Here is a 24,319-nt window from a genome sequence, read left to right as displayed (position 1 = left end):
AACGGTGCATTCTGCGGAAATTATATACACAAGTGAGGAAGTGACCTTAAGTGACATTTATAATATGCATGAAATGTACGTGTAATGTTAATGTTTAATGACATGCGAGTAAAAGACCCTGCGGATCACAACTTTTCTGGCGTCGCTAAAATATCATTTAGCTCTGACTGTGCCCGCGGTAGCTATGACCTCCCGTACACACACACACACACACACACACACACACACACACACACACACACACACACACACACACACACACACACACACACACACACACACACACACACACACACACACACACTCCCCCTTGGTCCCCGCTTAATAGCCAATAGTGGCATTGACTAGGCATTTAATTAAACCCTGTGCACTTCCATATCATACCAGAGGTAATTTACTCCTCATTAGCATGTGGAGATAAGCCTCTATCCCGGCTAAGTGTTAATTGATTAGGGGGCCGGGGGGGCGGGTTCCTCTCCGGCCCTTAGTTGAGCGGCTTCAGGGGGATGGGGGGGGGGGGGGGGGCGTTAACGATCAGCCGGCCAGATTCGTTAAATGAATTGCCTGCAATTAAAAGCACACCTGGCACGCAGCGGCGCATGTCCGGGCCCAGGTCCTGTCCGTCGGGGCAGGCGCAGGTGTACTTTGGGGAGTGCTCGGTGATCTGGGGCGCCTTCAGACACAGGTACTCACAGCCGCCGTTGGCCACGCTGCCCAGGTTACAGCTGTCCGGGCCTGGGGGTCGACAGGGACGACATGATGAGCCATAGTGGAAAAACATGGGAAGTGGCATATAGATCAGGAGGTACAGCAGGTTGGCCCGTAACCGCATGGTTGCTAGTTCAATCCCCGGCTCCTCCTGGCTAGAGTGTCGAGGTGTCCCTGAGCAAGGCACCTCATCCCGACGAGCTGGCTGTCGCCTTGCATGGCTGACTCCGCCGTCGTTGTGTGAATATGTGCATGAATGGGTGAATGTTGGCAATATTGTAAAGCGCCTTGGGTGGCTGCTGGTTACAAAAAAGCGCTACATATAATGCAGGCCATTCACCATAGACTTGTTCCTGTGGAGCTTTACTGGAAGACAATGATTCTAACCATTCACAGGGTTGAGGGTTTGGTTCCCCAGTGGAGGTTAATACTCATGTTGAGAGTGTCAGGCGCCTTGGATAGGAGCTTCACCAAATGGCATATGCCGTACAATAAATACACTTGGTTCTTTAGCAGCCGTGGGGTAGCAGCCATGCTAGATATCCAAAACTACACTGAAATTATTTATATTTTTTCACATTAGCTTAAACATTTCAATTTGAACATCTCCCAGCACCTACTTTAAACTAAATAGAGATCGCTGTTCAAATGGACACAGTAAAATGTGTAAATCATTGACCTTGTTCAACATGTGTTCAACTACAAAAATGCATTTAATATCACTGGGAGAAAAGGGAGATGTATGGCGTGGATGAATGCAACAGACAGGCCGGGATTAGAAAAACAAGTTCTGCCAAGAATGGTAGCACACAAGGCTGTACATACACACACACACACACACGCCCACACACACACACAAACACACGTATGCACAAAACTGCACTCCAAAAAACACACTCACACTCTAATTAACACATACACACACACACTCTCTCCCAAACAGACACACACACACACACACAAACACACACACACACACACACACACACACACACACACACACACACAGACACACACACACACACACACACACACACACACACACACACACACACACACACACACACACACACACACACACACACACACAGGACCTAACCCACCTGGGGGCTGTCTGAGCTGGTGGAACACCACAATGTCATGGGGGTCGTTGAGGTGCTCGGCCAGCGCCTGGATGTCCTGTCCTGTCAGCCGATTGGCTGAGAAGACAGCCTCCTTCTCCCTGTCCGTCCAATATATACGGTCCTAGAGAGAGAGGGGGGTAGGGTTAGAGAAGGAGGGAGTGAGAAAGAGAGAGAGAGAGAGAGAGAGAGAGAGAGAGAGAGAGAGAGAGAGAGAGAGAGAGAGAGAGAGAGAGAGAGGGTAGGGTTAGCGAAGGAGGTCAGAGAGGGGGTGAGGGGGAGAAGAGGGGGTGGGGGAGAAAGGAATGGAAAAGGAGTGAGAGAGCAACGAGGTTAAGGAGGGACCAAAGCCAACAGTGTAATGAATGCTAATTACACTGAATTGAATTATACATCTTGCACAATCTTGGCACTTTTTCCCGGCAGCCCCTGCTTTTGTTCAGAAAGGTATTTCCTCTGCAGAGCAAATTGCCTCTGAGAGAAATCGTGATGGAGCCATGGGTGGCTGGCTTTGCTTTACAAACGTACTGTCCAATTGTTAAACAGTGAACGTGATGGCTGCAGTGTGTGTGTGTGTGTGTGTGTGTGTGTGTGTGTGTGTGTGTGTGTGTGTGTGTGTGAGAGTGTGTGCGCACGCTGGTGTGTGTTACTGTGAGAAGACAAGATTGATGGGAGTGTTAGAGACAGAGAGGCAGGGAGGAAGCCAGAACGGGAGAGTCGTGGGTTTCTGATTCGTGAATTCAGGAGGAGTTAGTAATCAATCGTAAGCCAATCTACACAATCTCCAGATGTCTCAGATGTCTCCCAATGATAAATTGACAGAGTGGATCGTTTTGGTGGATGATGTGTTACACACTGGTACCATTGGTGTTCTCTGTGGAACCGCTATGCGCCTGAAATGAGTCATGTTTAACAAATGAACATTATGGGCACAATTTAAAGCAAGTGGATGATATTAATATCGACCTCCCCCTCTATTGTCCTCCAATCGCATCGCCATGGGAACAGACCAACCCCCCCACCCCCCCCCCCAACCCCCGATGCAGTATGGGGGGGTTGGGACCGGTCTGTTAGTGAGAGGGCCCTGGGGCCCCATGGGGACGGACCACTCAGTGGGGACACATTCACTTGGTTAGCACACCGCCTGTGAGGGTCTCCTGTGTCAGCAGAAGAGCCAGCAGGGAGATCGCTCTCACACACACACACACACACACACATTTAAAAACACACACACACACACACACACACACACACACACACACACACACACACACACACAAACACCCCACACCTATTCACAAACACACACATTTACAAATACACACAGACTGAAAAACAACACACACACATTTACAAACATACACACACTGAATAACACTCACAGAAAGACACACACATATTAACAAACACAGGTACACATTCACAAACACACACACACATTGCCTTCAGTAATTAACAAACACTACACACAAACATATTCACCTCATCCTACAATTCACACTCAGACACTAGCACGCTCACAAACACACACACAACCTTCTATACAGACACACACCACAGCATAATCACATCCGATTCGCTATTTTGCCTGAGACCAAATGTGCAGTTAAAAGGGTTTATGCTGGCAACCATTAAATACTGGCTTCTGACCAACATTCACAATTTCTGTGTCTGTGCGCTCTGTGTTTCTGTTTGTGTGTGTAGCTGTATGTCTGCATGATTTTGTGGGCGTGCTTGTGTGTGTATATGTGTGTGCGCATGTTTCTGTGTGTGTGTGTGTGTGTGTGTGTGTGTGTGTGTGTGTGTGCGCTGTGTGTGTGTGTTCCTCTAGGCAGCTCCCTAGATGTCCATCCATGTGAATCATACTTAGCTAGAATCCCGGCTAGCCTCCCAGTAAGACCAGTGGTCCCAGAGAAGCGCTTATGAAAGAGATGATGATAAGATGATGAAGCTTATGAAGATGATGATTATGATGATGATGAAGATGGCGGTTGAGGTGGTGGTTGTGAGGACGATGTTGGTGGAGGTGGAGATGATGATCATGGTGGTGGTGACAGTGGTGGAATATCATGGGGCTCAAAGCTTTAACTAGACCAAAGCATGGAAGAACAGAGAAGGCTGCAATTAGGTTAATGTCTTCCTTCAAGTGATGCAGATGAATTACCGTACCATAGCAGCAAAATAATATATAGAGCTCATTATTACAGAGAGCATAATATAGCGCTAAAGTCTCATTGGATGCAGCACAGACACATTTGGTTATTATTTTATTATTATACTATTTAAGATAATAATAAAACAAATAATAATATATAATTTGGATTAGCATTATGATTACGATTATTCATATTATATTTAATACTGTTGGTATTATTCATATTTTAGGATTTATTACCCTATATTATTTATGTTTTTATTCTTACATATTCATAAAAACGTATTCATTCTGATTCTACTGAACTAGATAATGGATGGATTTAACTTTTCTGGTAGGCAGTCGACCCATCAAGATTGGATTCAGGCCCCTTTGAATTCCCAAATACATCACTTAGACACCCACCCACACACACACGCCCACCCCCACCCCCACCCCCACCCACCTCGAACACGGCCAGGGCGAAGGGCTGGCCCAGCGTCTCGGCGGAGGACAGGTGTGTGCGGCGGTGCGCTCCGTTCAGATCCACGCTGGCAATGAGGTGCAGCTTGGAGTCCACCCAGTAGAGACGCCTGTTGGCCACGTCTGGACACACACACACACACACCATTACACACACACACACACACACACACACACACCATTACACACACACACACACACACACACACCCACACACACACACACACACACACACACACTGACAATCATGTTTGCTGTAAATTGATTATGTACACATTACATACTCCTGATGCCACAAATCATATTAGGGGATATATCGATTACATCTTAATGTCAGATCATCCCTCCTACACACACCTATTAAATTTAATCAAGCCTTATCCATGGCTCACACTTCAAAGACGATGCAGAGCTTGATTAAGTAGCCAGCTTCAAACCAGTCACACAGCATTTCACTCTTTAAGGGCACTTCAATCACTCGCATTCACATACTTTTAAACGATCAAATACAGAAATGTGTTGTTTTAATCAACTCTTATCTAGTTCTACCTTATCCTTATCTAATCTTGATCTGTGTCCTTCATTTCACAACCAGAGGACCTGGTCTCCTCTCACTAAGAGAGATGACACTGAGCCAATCATTCATTTAAATTTTAGTCAGTAATGAATTTGTACATTTATTCATTATTTAATAAATGTGTTAATTCATTCATTGCTTCATTCATGCATTCACAATAAGGACACCAGAACCGTCTCCTCTCACCACCTCGTCATTCATTCATCATTCAATTAATTATTGAATTCAGTCATTATCTAATTCATTGGTTTCACCAGCCCAGCAGGACATCATTCCCTCACCCAGCGAGATGCCGTTGGGCCACTCGATGTTGCTTGCCACCAGGACCTGCCGGTCCACGCCGTTCATTCCAGACTTCTCTATCTTGGCCCGCGTTCCCCAGTCCGACCAGTACATGAACCTGGATGGAACCAACAATCACCTTATCCTTATCTAATCTTGATCTGTGTCCTTCATTTCACAACCAGAGGACCTGGTCTCCTCTCACTAAGAGAGATGACACTGAGCCAATCATTCATTTAAATTTTAGTCAGTAATGAATTTGTACATTTATTCATTATTTAATAAACAGAACCTAGACAGCCTAGACAGAACTGCAATCATAACAGGACACATAACATGTAGCCTAGACAGAAACCAACGATCACAACATTACATTGTCTGGATAGAACCACAATCATAACAGGACACATAATATTACATATACCGTAATCAAGGCAATAATCCAGGCAATCCATCCAACCTCAAAACAAACAAACACCATTACATATAACATCACATTACATCAAGACAAAACCACAATCATAACATTACACGAAACAGGTCAGGTGTTTCTGACCACATTCATTCATACAACACCTGAACAGGACAGATCATCATCTGAGTGGTGGACCAGTACATTTAAGTCTTAACATAATCCCGATACATGCATAAGATAAGGGGCTGTTGGCTTTCAATGAGAATGTGCTTTTTCAGGGGAGCTAAAATGTTGGGGATGAAGATGTTGACGATGTTTTGCGCCAGTCTACTCTGCGCGGCAGACATGTCTGGGAACTGTGATAGAACAAAGACATCTAGGTCTGATAAGTTCTATTTTTGGTATCCCTCTTTTCATCAGCGCCGCGGTTCATCAGACTAGGGAGGCACGTCTCTAGACAGAGTGGCTGGCTTATAGAAAGATCCCTAGATTGGATGTGATGATGTGGGACAGTATTTATAACACCGTTAGACACCATGGTGATAAATGAGCATCCATTTCAGGTTTATTTCTGTCTGTTTAGTCATGAAGGGTCAAAGCACGTTATATTGTTTTAATGTCTTTCCAGAATAAAAGTCAATTCTCAAAACCTTTTGGATTTCACAATACTTCATTTTTGAGTATTGCTTTTATCCATTATGTATATTTATATATTATGTATATATAATGCAAACTAAAAAGACATGAAACATTTAATTTTCCCCCCCATCCTCAACAAATCGCACCCTGTGTAAGTGTATATATCCTAACCTAGATGACCCAAGCTGGAATCGAACCTCTGACCTTACCAACACACACACACACACACACACACACACACACACACACACACACACACACACACACACACACACACACACACACACACACACACACACACACACACACACACACACACACACACACTGCTCACCCGTTGTGGGGGTCCAGGACGATGGCGCGCGGCTCGCTGAGCTCGGTGGCAACGAGGACGCGGCGCCGGGTGCCGTCCACCGACGCCACCGACACCGTCTTGTGGCCGGCGTCCGTCCAGTACAGGTTGTGCTGGAGCCAGTCCAGGGCCAGCCCCACCGGGGCCTGCAGGGAGGTGGACAGCAGGGCCACCTGCTGGCTGGGGTCACTGGCCTCCTGGATGAAAGCACTGGAGGGTGGTGGTGGTGGGGAGGAGAGTCAGGGAGAGAGAGGGGGAAGGGGATAGGGAGGGGAGTGAGGAGGGAGAGGGGTGGTGGTGGTGGTGGGGAGGAGAGTTCGGGAGACAGAGGGGGAGGGGGATAGGGAGGGGAGTGAGGAGGGAGAGAGGTGGTGGTGGGGAGGAGAGTCAGGGAGACAGAGGGGGAGGGGGATAGGGAGGGGAGTGAGGAGGGAGAGGGGTGGTGGTGAGGAGAGTTAGGGAGACAGAGGGGGAGGGGGATAGGGAGGGGAGAGAGGGGGATAGGGGTGGAAAGTGTGGTATGGGGGGGGGGGAGAGGTGTTGGAGAGAGAGGGTGAGGGATGGGAGTGAGGGGGGCATGGGAGAGGGAGGGAGGGAGAGAGGAAAGGAGGTATGGGGAGGGAGAGAGAGGTATGAAGGGGGAGAGGGGAGGGGAGAGGGGGAGAGAGGAGGAGGAGAAGAAAGGAGGGAGGCAAGAGGGATGGGAGGGGATGAAAAGGAATAGGACAAATGACAGATTCATCAAAATAATAGATTAATGGCTAAATAGTACTGCAATGGATCATGTGACAATGTTCACACACACACACACACACACACACACACATTGTCTGCACTGCACGGTAGCCTTGGGGGTGGATTGGTAAATGGCTTCAACGGAAGGTTAGCTTCACCGCTATAAAGAAACCCCTTATCAGGAGCGACAGCACCTGGCCCTTCATGCTAATGATCTGTCCTGACACAGGCCGTCGGAGGTGAGGGTCAGCCAGGTGTTCTCCAGAAAAGAGCCTTTCAATTTCAGCCTCCTCTGTGAGACCTTTATCACTGGCAACCATTTTGTAATGGAACCAACTGAGCTGCTCTCTTAGCAAGGAGCGGCGGGACACTCAGTTTGGGTTATAGATATTCCCAAAAATCCCAAAGATTCCTACAGCTATCATACACTCTTGCTTTGCCAACCTCACGTTGTGCAGCAGGGAAAACTTTAATTCATACTCCACTGTTTGCATTTAGGATTGGATTGATTTGAGGATGATTCTCAACCTCTCACATTAGATAAAAGTCTAACTATGGGGAGAAACAGATCCTAAGTCTGTCATGTTACAATGAACAGGTAACATGTTTGCAGATCTACGACTGCATTCAGACAACCGCACACAAAACAATCAACATAACCCGACCAAATCCTCCCATCCCGCAAGCGACACCCAAATCCTGGCGGGATGTAAGTGGGGTACCTGTAGATCTTGCGGTGGAAGCGGTCGGACCAGAAGATGCGGTTGTTGGCCACGTCCAGGTCCAGGGCTACGGCGTTCTTCTGGGTGGACACCACCTGGGTGTACTCCCGCTTCACCGGGTCAATGCGCCGGATCTCGTGGCGGTTGGTGACCAACAGGTACGCACTCTTCCCTTGGAGGTGAATAAACGCGCAGGAGCACATGTCGAACATCACTCAAAGGATTAGAAGCATTTAGGATTATAATTCCCTCTTCCCTTGGAGGTGAATAAACAGACGTGAGCACATGTCCATCATCAGTCAAAGAATTAGAAGTATTTATGATTTAATTCCCTCTTCCTTAAAGGTAAATAAACAGACATGAGCACATGTCAGGCATCAATCCAAGGATTAGAAGTATTTAAGCCTTTCATTTCCTCTTCACTTGAAGGTAAATAAACACACACAAGCACGACAAGACATGGTTAACACATAACACCCCAAATAAAACAGGATTCCGAGATAAAACACAGCCACGCCTTAGATATAAATGACACATGAATCATGGATTATAAATATCCTATACATTATTGATGATACCAAAGCGTCGCGGAGAGGAGATGGATGGGAGCTTGGACAAATAAACATGAGCACGGTTTGCTTCGGGTGGAGGTGCTGCATTGGGTGGGGGTGCAGGTGGAGGTAGAGGGTAGTTTACACTTGACAATGATAATGATGGTGATGATGATGGATGGGCGATATACAGGAGAGGGGAACCAGCGGTAAGCTGATGAGGTCAGTTATCTACGCAGACCACAACCGACCACCATTAAGCCTGAAGGATGTATGTTGACGTTTGGACCCGGCGGGGGGGGGTGAAAATGTGGCTGCATTGATCAGCAGATTTGTGTGGGTTTCTATTAAACGGCTCCACTCCGCTGTTGCGTTCTCCTCTGAATGTATAGATCACAGGGGGGTCTCTCCGCGAGCGCGCACGCTTTTGATTCTCAGTGCACACGTGCGCAAAAGGAGACCGGAGGATCACGTGCACACGTGGATGAACGGAGAAACTCATGCATACAAATGGCACATGCATTTACATACACATGCACACACGTAGATATACGCATGCATACAAACAGCACCTCGACATGTTTCAATTATGCATGTGCGGATGGACAAACACACACACATACTTACATACATACACACGCACACACACACACACACACATAAAGACATACACCCCCACACCACAAACACACACTTTAGTGAGGCTTTCATAGATAACAAGAAGACAAAGTCGTTTCCTCTCTCTGCGCAACAACCTTGAAGCTCACATCCTGAACATTGACCTAACGCTGCTGAACCGACTGCTGCGCCAACTGAATGGTTCGGAAAAGTATAATTATTATGAGATTTGTATTGATATTATATTATTCATGGAGAAAAGTAGCATAAGCTGCTATTCTCTGATAGAATGATATAATAAAGTGCAGCAGTCAGGCTATCCCCAGTGGCAGTAGAACATGAAGCTATTCTCATGAAATATCCTCTCACCCTCCCTCTCTCTCTCCCCCTCCCCTTCTTGTGGCCTCTCTCTGTCCTAGCTCCAACATGGAACCCTGTTATCAAACGGACACGTTCTTTAAAGGAACTGTCCCTTACGATGACAACACTGGCCGACCCCTCTCCGCAGGGGATAACAGCGGCCCAGCTGGACGGCACTTCCCGGGCTCTTCAACGCTCGGGGAATAAACCCCAACCGACACGGTAGCCGAGTTCGGAACGTTGCACTTATAACACATGCGTCATGGCGCTCAGATGAAAAGGAATGAAAAAAAGAAAAAATGCTAACCCTAACCCTAACCCTTAAATGACACAGAAAGGAGAACCGAGAACATCCCCGCATGGACGGACGGACGTGCATGCGTGCCCACAGACGCACACACACACACACACACACACACACACGCTCGCGCACACACACACACACACACACACACACACACACACACACACACACACACACACACACACACACACACACACACACACACACACACACACACACACAGTTTCCATTTAGTCAAGTGTTCAGAGTTGTAATTATATTAATTAAGCCGGAGAAATGGCATGGTGCTAAACAGCTGGCGGCATTAAAATCCCCATATTAAGAAAACTGTGTGTTAAAGGTTCTCAGAGGGCTCCCTCACCAAACATCTTCAGGCCTGAGCTCAGAGACCAACGTTAACCTAATTATGAACCTGTTCAAAAAACTATTTTAAACGGATAATTACATTTAACGATTGAACTCTGATGGTAAATAAACAACTCTGCAGGTAAACAACATGTTAATCCGCTTGATTTCCTCCTTGCACCTCCTAACCCTAACTGACGGGAAAGGAAGAGAAAATATATTCCTCAATGATTAAATTGTATTATTATTAATATCTTATTATAGTATTACTAAAATTGGAAGTCAAAGTATTAGTAGTAGTAGTAGCTGTAGCTGTATTAACAGTAGAGATGAGTAGTAGTAGTAGTAATAGTAGTAGTAGTAGTAGTAGTAATAGTAGTAGTGGGGTTGGCTTACAGTTGTCCCTGAGCAAGACACCTAACGCTAACCGCTCCGGACGAGGACAAGGCTGTCGCCTTGCATGGTTGACTCCGCCATCGGAACGTGAAAGTGTGTATAACTGCTGTAAGTCGCTTTAGGTTAAGGCGTCTGCTAAATGCCCTAAATGTAGTAGCAGTAGTAGTAGCAATAGCAGCAGTATTATTATCAAATTAACTAAAGGCATTGCATTTATATAACGCTCACCTTTGGCCACTCAAAGTGCCTCATATTCATCCATTCATACACTTAAACCACGTAAACCAAAAATCAAACCAGCAACCTTCCGGACTGCAGGGTCACTACTTTAATGTCAGGCGGGAGGATGAAAAGGGCGGTTTGAGCGCATCTTTGGAGAGATGCTAGTTGCCATGGTAATGGAAATTTTCTTGCGTGTAAGAAAACTTGAGACACCAGCTCATTGCACACGAGGGACATGTTTTGTGGGTTAACATCTTTCTATCATATATTTATTTGACTATTTATTTATTTAGCCATATTTATGTTTTCTTTTTTTTTGGTATTTATTTTGAACCTCTTCAGATATGATTCAAAGACACCAAACACACCGGAGCATCACAAATATTTGACATATGTTTCTTTCTTTCTCCCCAAAGCTAAAATCCCCTTGGTAGGTTAAAACGGAGAACAAAAAACAAGACAATAAACACAGACCAGCATCCGGGCTGATTGGGGGCCCACTCACCCTCGGCCTTGCAGGTCTTGGTGACGGGGTCGATCTCATAGCCCTCGTAGCACTCACACTTGAAGTCTCCCTTGTAGTTGACACACATCTGGCTACACGCTGCCGGGTCCTCACACTCATTAATGTCTGTGGAGGAGGAGGAGGAGGAGGAAGGAAGGAGGAGGAAGAAGAAGAAAAAGTAAAGAAGATAACGGAAGAAGAAGAAGTAGAAGTAGAAGATAGAGGGAGAGGAAGAAGAAGACGCAGGAGAAGAAGACAGATGAAGAAGGCAAATGTTTTGTTATTCAGCCCCAATGCCGATAAAGCTCTGTATCTATCTGACTCGGAAGGGAGCCAGAGTCAGACGGACACCACGATAAAGACATGCATTTAGCAGACGCATCGGAGATGTGTGTGGGCGGGTTGGTGGCTGAGGATGTTTGCACTGAAATAACGACAATGTAACGGCCAATGCAGCCACCATAACTCCTTTGTGTCATCAATAGATGAATACACCACCCTGACCGGCAACAAGTGGGAGTTGAAAAGAGGACTGAGAATAGCAGCAGCATACACTCTCACAGAACAGACTTTCACTATTTGTATTAAAGCCACAGTGTGAAAAGGGTCGCAAGAAAATGGGGGAAGGGCATTTTGCGTGAGTGTGCGGTCGATGTGCGAACCCTTAACTCCCCCCGGGCATTCACAATCTGCACACGCAACACACAGATGGATACTAACGCAGTAGTATGTCGCTTAGCGCTGGCAGGCTCTCTCTCTTCTATCTATCACTCTATCTATCCATCCATCTGCATTAACTATTAACAGTATATATCCATCTACCGTATCTATATACAGTGTCTGTCTACTACTACACTATCCATCTACAGGAGGCCTATCTATCTGCAGTATCTACTAAAGTATCTAATATATCAGTCTATTGTATCTAACTCCATATCCATCCATCATCATCCATCCATCCATCCATCATCCGTTTGTCCTTCTCTACCTCCACAAGTCTTCTTGTCCAGCAGCTGGTACCCAGCGGGACACTGGCACTCGAAGCCGATTGGTCGATCCGTGCAGATGTGGGAGCAGCCGCCGTTGTTTATCAGGCACTCATTCAACCCTGGAGGGTAGAGCGAGAAGAGAGAGATAGAGAGATAGAGAGAGATGGAGAGAGAGAGCGATACAGTCGTTGGTTTTTCAGTCGCTGGCACAGTACATGCCTAAATCAACAACAAACGATGATGTAATGAAAATTAAATGTAAACAACTTAAAACGACACGAAAAAACCCTAAATGTCAACGTCTTGTTGTGGCTAATGTAAAACTGGGTGACACAGATAACCACACGACTGCTGAGTGCAGGACTCATAGCGCTACATAGGTCTCACATTAAGGTGACCTTAATTAGGACTAAAACCAAGCTTTCCCTCTCTGCTCGGCTCATTAGCCCACAGAAGCCGAAGATACAAAAAGGTCAGCAGGAGTTTCTACTCATTAGACAGGGCTGGCACATCAGTCACTATGGCAGCCTCAGCTAAGCATTACTCCACTCCACCACTCCTATTGCATCGTGGTAATGTCTGTCGTACATTTACGTAATAATATTAATAATGATGATATAGTATATTTCAATGCATGCAACATTATGGTTTTGTTTTGAAATCAGCTGTGTTTAATGATGAAATTTTTCTTTGCAAGTTGTACTCCACCACTGGAAAAATACATGAATGAGTTAAAAATGAAAGAATTATTACGATGGAACTCTTTTCGGGCCAACGTTCATCTCAGAAACCAGAGTTACTTTTTTCTTCCTTCAAGAAGGACTTTTGGGAAAAAAAAGTGCTATAGGGGTTGCACTGTAAGCAGGAGCTCTGATGGGGAACAGCTTAGGGGCATCTGACTTTTTAGGTATTCAAAAGAAATTCCTGTTCAGTGAAACTGACATGGTGAGGTCAGTAAATGTATGTAGTCCCACTTTTCTCTCTTTGTTAATCTAACCTCATCTCTCTGCGTAGATAGTGTCTTTGAGTAAGTAGCAATAAATATGCATCATTTCTCTGTCAGTCCGGTGACCACTATAGGGAGCGTTTGTTTTGTTGACAAACACAGCCCCTCGGGGAGGCGTTGGGTAAAAATCCTAACAGCTTTTTCAGACGGCTTCTCGTGATTTAGAGGTCACTCGGCAGATCCCCTGGGCAAACAAACACAACATTTCACTCTGCTTCTTCTCACACACAGTCACTCACACACACATGCACACACAGACACAAACACACGCACACACGCACACACACAACCACACACATGTGAGCACCAACACATTATTTTGCTCTCAGCTACAGTAACCTTTGAAACCAGAGGCAAGGTCATTATTGTTAGTATTAAGAGGAAACGGGAGCATCCGACTAAAGGTTGGAAAAAGCATTTGAACAAACTATAACAACCTTCGCTTAAGTGCTGTAACCCTAATAAAAGTCATGAAAAGAACTGCTGGAAGGACTAACAGGAAGAATGGCAAGGTTACTACTCGCAGCAAGATAGATAGAGAAGGAATGGAGGCAGAAGGGGAAAGTAGAGGAAGTATGAAAGAATTTTCCCCGCAAAACAACCGCCATACATTCCGGTCGCTACTCCTCAGCTGAGTGGGAGTGTATTTATTTTACGCAGTGCCACCACCGATGTTTACGCGGCGGTGTGTACCCGTGGAATGTATAATACGGCCGCCTGCTGGGGCGTCGAGTACCAGGGTTCTGGCGGAGCAGCGAGACGCTCTCTCTGCCCTGCAGTCTCACCACGTAGGGTGCCCAGACACCTGATCACCTGTCTGCCAATGGTGAACAAAAACACAGTTCTGTTTGTGCGTGTAGATGTGTCTGTGTGTGTGTGTTTGTGTGTGTGTGGGAAGGTGGGGTCTGTCTGGAGGGGAGGTGTGTGACATGGAATAATGTAAATGTGTAGAGAGCGGTACGCGCCGAGCCAAGACAGATAGTGGGTCGCCCGCCTCCGAGCACACTCTGTAGTCACCGAGTGTAAAATCAAAGTGGGAGGAGGAGGGATGAGGTTGGACTAGCAATGAGGGACTGGAAGTGAAAGGGAAAAAAAAAAAAAACTGATACAGAAAGTGAAAGTAAAAGAAACAAAGGAGTGAGAGGGACAGCATGAGAGGAATATAAGTCGTAGCATTTACCCTTTGAAAGGGATGAAGCACAAACGAACATGACTCCCGTAATCAACAGAGGCTGCTTCTAATTACAGAGGGCTTCTTTGAAATGCACCGGCCATACAAAAGAAGGGAGCCGTTGCATTTTGTGAGGGGCGAGCACAATTGCCGCTGCTGCATAAGTCCCTGAATTCATCGACAGTTACACTCTCGTTAAATGAGGCTGAGGCAACAGAAGGAACACACCCACACACACAGACGCACACTTTCTGGCAAAAGCACAAGTTCTGTAATTGCCAGGTTAGACGGCAGTTTCCAGTCGATGTTAAAACGCTACAGGAGGGGAGAGCAGAGAGAGGGAGGATTGCTCGACCAGCAGAAGACCATACATAATGCAATCGATAAACTCTTTAAAGTTCAAAGGGGTTTATTTTTATAATCTTCAAACGTCATGCACCAGGGGTATATGAAATGGAAAGAATGTGTGTGTGTGTGTGTGTGTGTGTGTGTGTGTGTGTGTGTGTGTGTGTGCAGTGTGTGTGTGTGCGGCGTGTGTCTGTGTGTGTGTGTGTCGTGTGTGTGTGTGTGTGTGTGCCGTGTGCAGCGTGTGTGTGTGTGTGCAGCGTGTGTGTGTGTGTGTGTGTGTCTGTTTGTGAGCATGTGTGTGTCTGTGTATTTGTGTCTGTGTTTGTATGCGTGTGTGTCTTTCAGTCTATGCGTGTCTGTGTGTCTCAGTGTGTGTGCGAGTCTGTGTGTCTCAGTGTGTGTGCGAGCTTGATAGAGAGCAAGAGGAAATTAAACGTAACATTTCCCAGGCCAATTATCGAAGGTCTTTTGAATTGAACGGACAGAGCAAGAGAGAGAGAGTGAATGGCACAATGAGAGAAACATGGAGAGAGAGACATAGAGAGAGACACACAGTGAGTTCACTCACCACACTCTTTCTTTGGCTCGTCTGACCGGTCCTTGCAGTTCTTCACAGAGTCACACACCTTGCTGCTGTCGATGCACTCCCCGTTCTTACAAAGGAACTTCAGCGGGCCCTCACACTTAGTGGCTGCAACACAAGACACAGGACTAGTTAACATCTAGTCACTTAGTGGCTGCAACACAAGACACAGGACTAGTTAACATCTAGTTAACATCTAGTCACTTAGTGGCTGCAACACAAGACACAGGACTAGTTAACATCTAGTCACTTATGGGCTGCAACACAAGACACAGGACTAGTTCACTTCTAGTCACTTGTGGCTGCAACACGTTTTACATGGAATAATTTCCTTTTGTGTATGAGATACATTCATTAAGCAAATGATGAGAGAAGCAGAGCACCACGTGAAATAAGGGAAAGTCCAAATACGAAAAACAAGTGGAATGCAAACTGTGGGTCGGCGTATCTGTATCTCATGCTGTCAAGTGGGGTTGACGAGGCATTTCTTTCTGTCTTTCTTTTACGTTTAAGAAATAGACAGCGCTATCTCACGAGCCATCGCCTGTGAAGCCAGGGGGCACAGCAGAGGAGGAGAACAAGCACAGAACACAAACGGGGTGAACAGACAGTATAGAGTCGAGACAGCGCTCCGCGTCGGCTGAAGGGGAAACACAGAGTCAGTGGGTTTTTAACGATGAGTGACAGCCCTGGTGGTTGCCATGGCGACGGAGCCCCCACACACCGCACCGTTGATGCAAAGGAGAGGGCGGCTCTTCCGATATCCATTTATGTTAAAAGTTTTCGGATATTTCTTCGTCAAACTGTTCGGCAAAAAAACACCAAATGCATTGTCCTTGTGTTTGTTGTTGTTGTTCGTGTCATGTTCTTATTCTTTTTCGCCCCGGGGACTCTTAACTGGAGTACGCCGCTCATTGTAAGTAAGAGGGCGTAAAGTGCTTTACTGTGGATGGGGCTAACACCAGAATCAGGGGAGGTGTTAAGACTCCATTTAGCGCCATTGTTTCTAGTCTCCAAAAAATATTACAAAACTAACTCAACTGTTAGGGGGTTGATAGTATGAATGAAAACAGTATTTGGAATGGAAGGAGTCAAAGGACCAATCAAAAACACGCCTGTAACATATACAACCCAATGGCCTGCGAAGATATAACCCTATCAAACAAGCAATGTCCTGAATGTCCTGAAGTGCAAAGCTTAATGGGGTGGCAGCCCTCCTAAAGGTCAGATCCTCGTATCCGTCCTCAGCTACACTTCACGACCCACTCTGCCTACCGTTGACACAGCCTCCCTCGTCGCTGTGGTCCGGACAGTCGTGGATCTTGTTGCACTGCTTGGTGCCATGGATACAGGAGCCGTCACCACACTGGAACTCATCTGGACGACACGTCAACAGGGCTGGAGGGGGAAAAACACACACACACACACACACACACACACACACACACACACACACACACACACACACACACACACACACACACACACACACACACACACACACACACACACACACACACAGTTATTAAGAAAATGGGTTCCCAAAAAAACACACACAAACGCACAATACACACCGGCACACAGTACACATGCACACACAGATACATACAAAAGCACACAAACCCATACACACACACGTAGTAATTACAAATGATTTCTCAATATCAACATGCATATACACATAAACACATACTCACACACACACACACACACAAAAGCAGACACACATACGAGTTTGAATAATTTGATACCTTCAACATCCACATGCAGATTAAGAAAAGCATTTAAAGTCCCGGCTTTATTTTGACTTTGTGTTCCAGATCCCAACATGGTATTCAATTCCTAGCAGGCAGCTGGTACAACCTGGAGCCAAACCATTTATCTCAGGTGCCCGTGATAAATTACTTTCAATATCCACAAAACTGAGGCCAGTGTAAGGTGTTTATACTGCCATCATTCCTGTGCCTGACTGGTGGCTCCCCTGTATGGAGGCGAAGTGTCCAAAACAGAGGGATATAGATACGGCCGGCAGCCGCAGTTATTTACAGCTATCAGACCACTGGCAGGGCAGCCGGGATGAATTTCACACCGGGCAGCTGCATCGTAATAGTCCAGCCACACCAGTACACCAGTGTGTGTGTGTGTGTGTGTGTGTGTGTGTGTGTGTGTGTGTGTGTGTGTGTGTGCGCGTGTGTGAGTGTGCATTTGATTTGTTTGTGTGTGTGTGGGTGAGTGTGTGTGTGTGAGTTTGAGTGTGTGTTACACCTGAACCTCTCCTCTCCTAGGTAGTGCGAGATCGAGCCAGGCTATAATAGAAGGACCCTCTGTGGAGCCCCACTCTGAAGAGCCTCGCGTGGACGTTCACTGTGATCCTGAAGGCCTCCTTCCTGAACTAACTACACCCCCGCTACGCTCTCCAAGGGCTTTCCAAATGACTGGCAAGGACGTTCAACTGTTGCCTAGCAACTCCTGGTCAACGAGTCAGCCCCCTCGCCTTCCATACCACCAGACTGGGCCGCTCACTACTTTCAGTTAACAGCAGCGATCCGATTGGCTGAATAAGCCGTCAATCACAGCTTTTCACTGCTGTTTTATGACCTGGCATAAAAGAGAGAGTGAGAGCGGATGGCTTTGATGTTCTGCGCTGCCCATCATCTTTATCACGAACAAAGAGGAGGGATCAAAGGCTTTGTCGAGAGGGGAGAGAGGGAAACACAGGCCGGTAGCCTTCTCCACTTCCAGATGATTATGGGAAGAGCTGTTTTATCACACCTAGCCTCAATCATAACACGAGTTCCCCTGTCAGACACTACTGCAAAGCGGATACAGAGAGAACTAGGGCCAGCGGGAGGGCAGAGAGGGGGTGAAGTACTGTCGAGTTGTAAACAGCTCAGAGGCTGATATTCATTGTGTTCTGCTTAACATGGGGAAATAGAATGACCCATGTTGTGATACTCTGTGACCTAATTTGCATGCTGCAGTTTGATTACATCAGCAGGAGGCTGCGAGTGTGTGTGTGTGTGTGTGTGTGTGTGTGTGTGTGTGTGTGTGTGTGTGTGTGTGTTCAACCAGAATGAAAGAGTTGTGTCTATCGGGGTGGATCAAATCAAAGAGACCTAGTGAATCACAGGTGAATCATTCATATACAGAGAGTATATCCCATATGAAGGTTTATGGAACATATACAGTATAATGCAAATATATGTATCTTAAATACTACCAAAATGGACTATGGATGAATATACTTGTGTTATGATCTATTAATAATATGGGCTATTATAAATATTATAGTGTTATCATTTGAAAGTGCCCAGTGGGTGACCACCACTGGGCACTGTGGGTGGATTTTGGAGTATTAAAGTGATTTGTTTTGTAACCAAACTACCAGTCTAGAACCCACGAGTTCCTTCTAGAAAAACATCCAAGAAAGGCAGACACAAAATGATCAGAATTTAACGAAAAACTACAGAGCCCCCCTGGGGTTACATGGTAGAAAATAAAACCTTGATGTGATGGTGTTTCAGTCAGAGATTAGTTTTAATTTTTAACAAACATTCAAATATCATCATCATGTGAAAAGATAACCCTTATATTCAGTCATTCATACTGTATAGATAACCCCTACATTCAGTCATTCATACTGTATAGATGATTACCCCTACATTCAGTCATTCATACGGTATAGAAGATAATCCCTACATTCAGTCATTCATACTGTATAGAAGATAACCCCTACATTCAGTCATTCATACTGTATAGAAGATAACCCCTACATTCAGTCATTCATACTGTATAGAAGATAACCCCTACATTCAGTCATTCATACTGTATAAAAGATAACCCCTACATTCAGTCATTCATACTGTATAGATGATAACCCCTACATTCAGTCATTCATACTGTATATAAGATAACCCCTACATTCAGTCATTCATACTGTATAGATGATAACCCCTACATTCAGTCATTCATACTGTATAAAAGATAACCCCTACATTCAGTCATTCATACTGTATAGAAGATAACCCCTACATTCAGTCATTCATACTGTATAAAAGATAACCCCTACATTCAGTCATTCATACTGTATATAAGATAACCCCTACATTCAGTCAGTCATACTGTATATAAGATAACCCCTACATTCAGTCATTCATACTGTATATAAGATAACCCCTACATTCAGTCATTCATACTGTATATAAGATAACCCCTACATTCAGTCATTCATACTGTATATAAGATAACCCCTACATTCAGTCATTCATACTGTATATAAGATAACCCCTATAGAAGCCGGTCTGAATCAGATAGACGTTCACCACCACAATGCTGAGTGGGGAATCCCTGCTGTGTAGAACTACTAAACAACAACTAAATCTGCGCGCACAGATTGGGAAAACAGTGCGCATGGCTTCAGAATCCGAGGGAACGGTTTACGAATCCGTGCACACGGATTTACACATCAAGGTCCATGTGACCCCCGGGGGGGGGAGGGCTCCGTTAAAAAAGAAAAAAAAAGCAACTCACGGCAGTCCAACTCGTCCGACTTGTCCTTGCAGTCGGGGTCGCCGTCGCACTTCCACGCCAGGCGCACGCACTCCCCGTTGGCGCAGCGGAACTCGCCGGACGTGCAGTTGGCGCGCCGATGCGTCGGGTACGGGGCTCCGCCTCCCTCGCCGCCGCAGCGAGCGGGGCCCTCGTCGGAGCCGTCGGCGCAGTCGGGGTCCCCGTCGCAGCTCCACATGAGGGGCACGCACTCTGTGGTGTTGCAGCGCAGGTGGTCCGGCCCGCAGGTCATCTGGGCGACGCACTTGAGCTCGTCGCTGCCGTCGCCGCAGTCGTCGTCCCCGTCACACACGTACACGCTCGCCAGGCACTTGCGATTGCCGCACATGAACTCGCCGCCGGGGCAGGCCTTGGCGTCTGGGCGTAGAGGAGGGACACAAGGAGATAATCGGTACTTTGCTGTCATGCCGTTGGAATTCAAGTTTGTCTCATTCTCGCTCACAGTACATTTAATTGATTGAAGCTGAATTTAAACACAATATAGCAAAATTGGTTCTTAGGGGAGGTAGGGATACATTAAGGATGACATCAGGAATCGAACCATGGACCGTTGTTGTGGGAGTCTAACTACCCAACAGCCCTACACAATTCCTGTAGTATATTTATAAAGCGACTGTCTCTAAAAAGTTGAACGCAAAGACAACAACACAAAACAAATAACAAACTAAACCAACTGAAATAATTCCTGCTGAAGTTCCGGAAGAATCTTTTCTCTGTTTGTATTTTAGATGAGAGAGCTCAGAAGGCCCAGGGCGGTCATTCCAGAAACAAACTAACTTAACATTTTAGTTTCCCTCAATTAAGCTGGAGCCTCAAGCGAATGGCTCTTGATGTGCTTGAATTGAAGTCATTTCTAAATAGTCCGAGATGGGTTCATTAAGGGAGACGTATTTGGACAGTTTCCATTACGCCTTATCTTTCATTATCTTTCAAGGCTTTAGACACGGCGCCAGTGCTCCCCATGGCCAGGTGATATGAGCCTCTATGCTAGAAACCACAGCACGCGTGTCACTTCCTGCAGTTACACACATGGTAACGGTTCAGGAGATGTCTTTCTTTCTCAGCGAGCAGAGAAATATGATTCAGAATTTCATCTGTTATTATCAGCGTTGTATAATGACGAGATAGAGAGAGAGAGGTACCTACAGGTACAAATATTGTAAGAAATGTGAAATATCACGGCATGTGTATAGATACTGCCATAAAATGTATAATATACATTTTATAGCAGTATTATGTGTGTGTGCGTGCGTGCGTGTGTGTGTGTGTGCGTGTGCGTGTGCATGTGTGTCTGTGTGTCTGTGTGTGTGCATGCATGTGAATGTGCATTTGTGTGTGTTTCCACAGTTGCGTTTTCATCATTTCCAGATTAGGAGTATTAGCCTCTGCAAAATATCTGAAACAGAATCAGATTCAGAAGAGAAAGCTAGTACTCTGCACTAAAGGCCGTCAGAGATTGCATCTCTCTCTCTCTCTCTCTCTCTCTCTCTCTCTCTCTCTCTCTCTCTCTCTCTCTCTCTCTCTCTCTCTCTCTCTCTCTCTCTCTCTCTCTCTCTCTCTCTCTCTCTCTCTCTCTCTCTCTCTCTCTCTCTCTCTCTCTCTCTCTCTCTCGCAGAGGCTCTGATAAATACATTCATCTCTTTCTCTCTCTCTCTTTCACTCTCTATATCTGCTAAACCCATTCCTCTCTCTCCAATAACATCAGCTCAGGCTGTTGTCAAACCCAGCATCTTGACAATTTCCGTGGCACGGTACACATATCAGCTCTACAGGGTGAACAGGTGAATACATATTATCTCTCTCTCTCTCTCTCTCTCTCTCTCTCTGACTGTCTCTCTATGTCACTCTCTCTCCTTTTTCATCCTCATTCTCTAACCATCTCTAGCATTTTCTCTTCAGAATAGTGTGTGCAGGAAGGCTGCGGTTGAAATCATCCACTGCAGAGGAGGAAGACACAGAGAGGAGGAGGACGAGGAAGAGGAGGGTGTTTGAGAGGAATACAATAATCCACAGGGAGCGCTGACTGCCGTGCCCTTGGCTGGGCTGCTACAGCTCGCTGCTGACTTCTGGACCACTCATCCTGACTCAGCATATGTGGGGGGGGGAACAATAGGTCAACAAAGGCAGGGGCGAAGCAGCCAACCGACAAAAGTCAACTGTTTAAAAGAGCTACTGTGGACAAAGAGAAGAAAAAAAGCGTTGTGTTTACGGTGTCTTTTTTTTTTAAGCAGAGATTCTTTGTCCAAAGCAACTTAAGTGAATTCAGATGTGTCATTAGGGAGCAGGCAGACTGCTGATGTTGAGGGGATCGAACCGAGTACCGTTCGACTGAGAGTCGAACACCATGACCACACTATGCTCTCCACTAATGGCTTCTATTATAAATGATTGATTCTAGTCTCACCTTTTTTTTGCATGCAAACAACAACGTCTATGCTAAACATGCTAAATGGATTAGCGTTAGCGTTGAGATATTATCAATAACAATTAAATGGAAACGTAATAAGTGATTAACCACGCATTTAATGGGCCAGTGGTTGTTTCTTAAGTAGCTGTGGAAAAATTATTAAAAGAAAAAATGTCACAACGATGAAACAATGCATCGAAAATCTTTCACGGTCAACTGTCTGAACGTACCCAGCTAGCCAATGTGACAACACGTCATTCGCTAATTACAAACCAGCCGTACCATATGTTCACCTCGCCCAGCAGTTGGCCTCCTACACGTGCATGCATCAGCGCTTCAATCTTTAAATTTCACGGTTGTTGGGGGAGGGGGGGAGGGGGGGGGGCGGCACACGCCGCATGTATCGCAGAATCACGCGTGACATTAACATGGCCGAGCAAAGGCAAGCGAGAAAGGGTAGGGGGTTCAGGTTCAGCTCTGCTAAAGGGCTCGCTATTCATCTCTACAATATCGCACATACCATTCTACGTGCGCGCATATACACGGGCGCACGCCTTATGCCCTCTTTTTATGTTCAGCCAGAGGTAAATAATTAAAGCGGGTAAACAGCCGGAGACTCGCGAGCGGGCGATTAGAGATGTGCATTAGTTTACCAGCTGCGCGGGAGACGGAAAGATGCACTTTGTTTACACACGGCACTACTCGCAACATTTAAACACTCAGCGCTGATTGTTAACCCAAAGGCTTTAAGTGTATATTATGTTCTGCACTTACAAGCACAGTGTTATGATTAAGTATTTACCCTGGCTGTTTTTCAAATGATTCCATTTGAGTCATTTGGCCGTGTAGCAAAATAGTGTTCAGAGAAAATTATGACACAAATTGGGCTAATTATGGGCTAATTAATGTTACGGTTTCAATCATACGATTTACTGCCGTTAGACGGATGTACTTATTGTAGTTTTTGTTAATGTGAGGTCAACGCAGTAAGCGGCAACGTACAAACTGGCTAGCCCCGCTTTGAACCAAGGGCTCCACGTAACTAAGCAACAAGCTGAGGGACACACACATAGCAGTGACCCACACTAACACACACATGCGGTTTTGTCAAGCATGGGAGACATTTCAAAAGATTCTTCAGTGATGTGTCACAGATCACTTAAAATAACAAATACAGCAACCATGAAGGCCGGATAAAATAAGGACAGAAGATAAAACAAAATAAACGTATTGACTAAATATGAATTGCTTTCTGGTTTCAGATGGGTCCCATTGACTTCTAAAAACCAAACATGCTACTTACATCGGACCGCAGGGAGAGGAATACGCTGAATAAATGCACCCGAGGGGGCAAAATATTAGACTAAATTGTTCCCTTGTCTCGAGAGCAGCCAAGGAAGGCTAATATTTGCATTAGCACAATGAAATGAGAAGTGGTTTGCCTGTGGCAATGTTACTATTCTTGTAAGAGGAGAGTCCGGTAACGTAAAAAAAGTGTTGAAGGTATTTTTCGAAGCTTCAACACTGCTCACGCACAAATTCAGTTCCACGAAAGAGAATACACCTCTCCCACTGGAAATCCTTATCCAGTAGAAGTTGTTGCTGCTGTCCAAAACTTTTTTTAAATACACAATGGAAAAACTACCAAGCACAAAGTCACACACACACACACACACACACACACACACACACACACACACACACACACACACACACACACACACACACACACACACACACACACACACACACACACACACACACACACAAGCGTAAC

General features: G+C 45.8%; 1 protein-coding gene across 1 annotated transcript in view; it reads right to left on the bottom strand.

The window, feature by feature from the left end:
- Nucleotides 1–24,319, bottom strand: part of LOC311361276 (low-density lipoprotein receptor-related protein 8-like) — a gene marked incomplete at both ends in the record, with an annotated part of 80,669 nt that overhangs the window by 4,703 nt on the left and 51,647 nt on the right. Inside the window, 11 exon segments of the mRNA XM_084481455.1 lie at nt 583–735; nt 1,812–1,953; nt 4,430–4,569; nt 5,305–5,423; nt 6,694–6,921; nt 8,169–8,340; nt 11,470–11,595; nt 12,458–12,577; nt 15,552–15,674; nt 16,842–16,964; nt 20,097–20,492. Coding sequence (XP_084337581.1) covers nt 583–735; nt 1,812–1,953; nt 4,430–4,569; nt 5,305–5,423; nt 6,694–6,921; nt 8,169–8,340; nt 11,470–11,595; nt 12,458–12,577; nt 15,552–15,674; nt 16,842–16,964; nt 20,097–20,492 — 1,842 coding nt within the window.

This window comes from Micromesistius poutassou, assembly GCF_964030765.1.
Source record: "Micromesistius poutassou genome assembly, chromosome: 16".
In the NCBI taxonomy this organism is placed as follows: Eukaryota; Metazoa; Chordata; class Actinopteri; order Gadiformes; family Gadidae; genus Micromesistius; species Micromesistius poutassou.
Note: the sequence above shows the minus strand (reverse complement) of the source record. Positions and strands in the feature narration are given on the sequence as shown.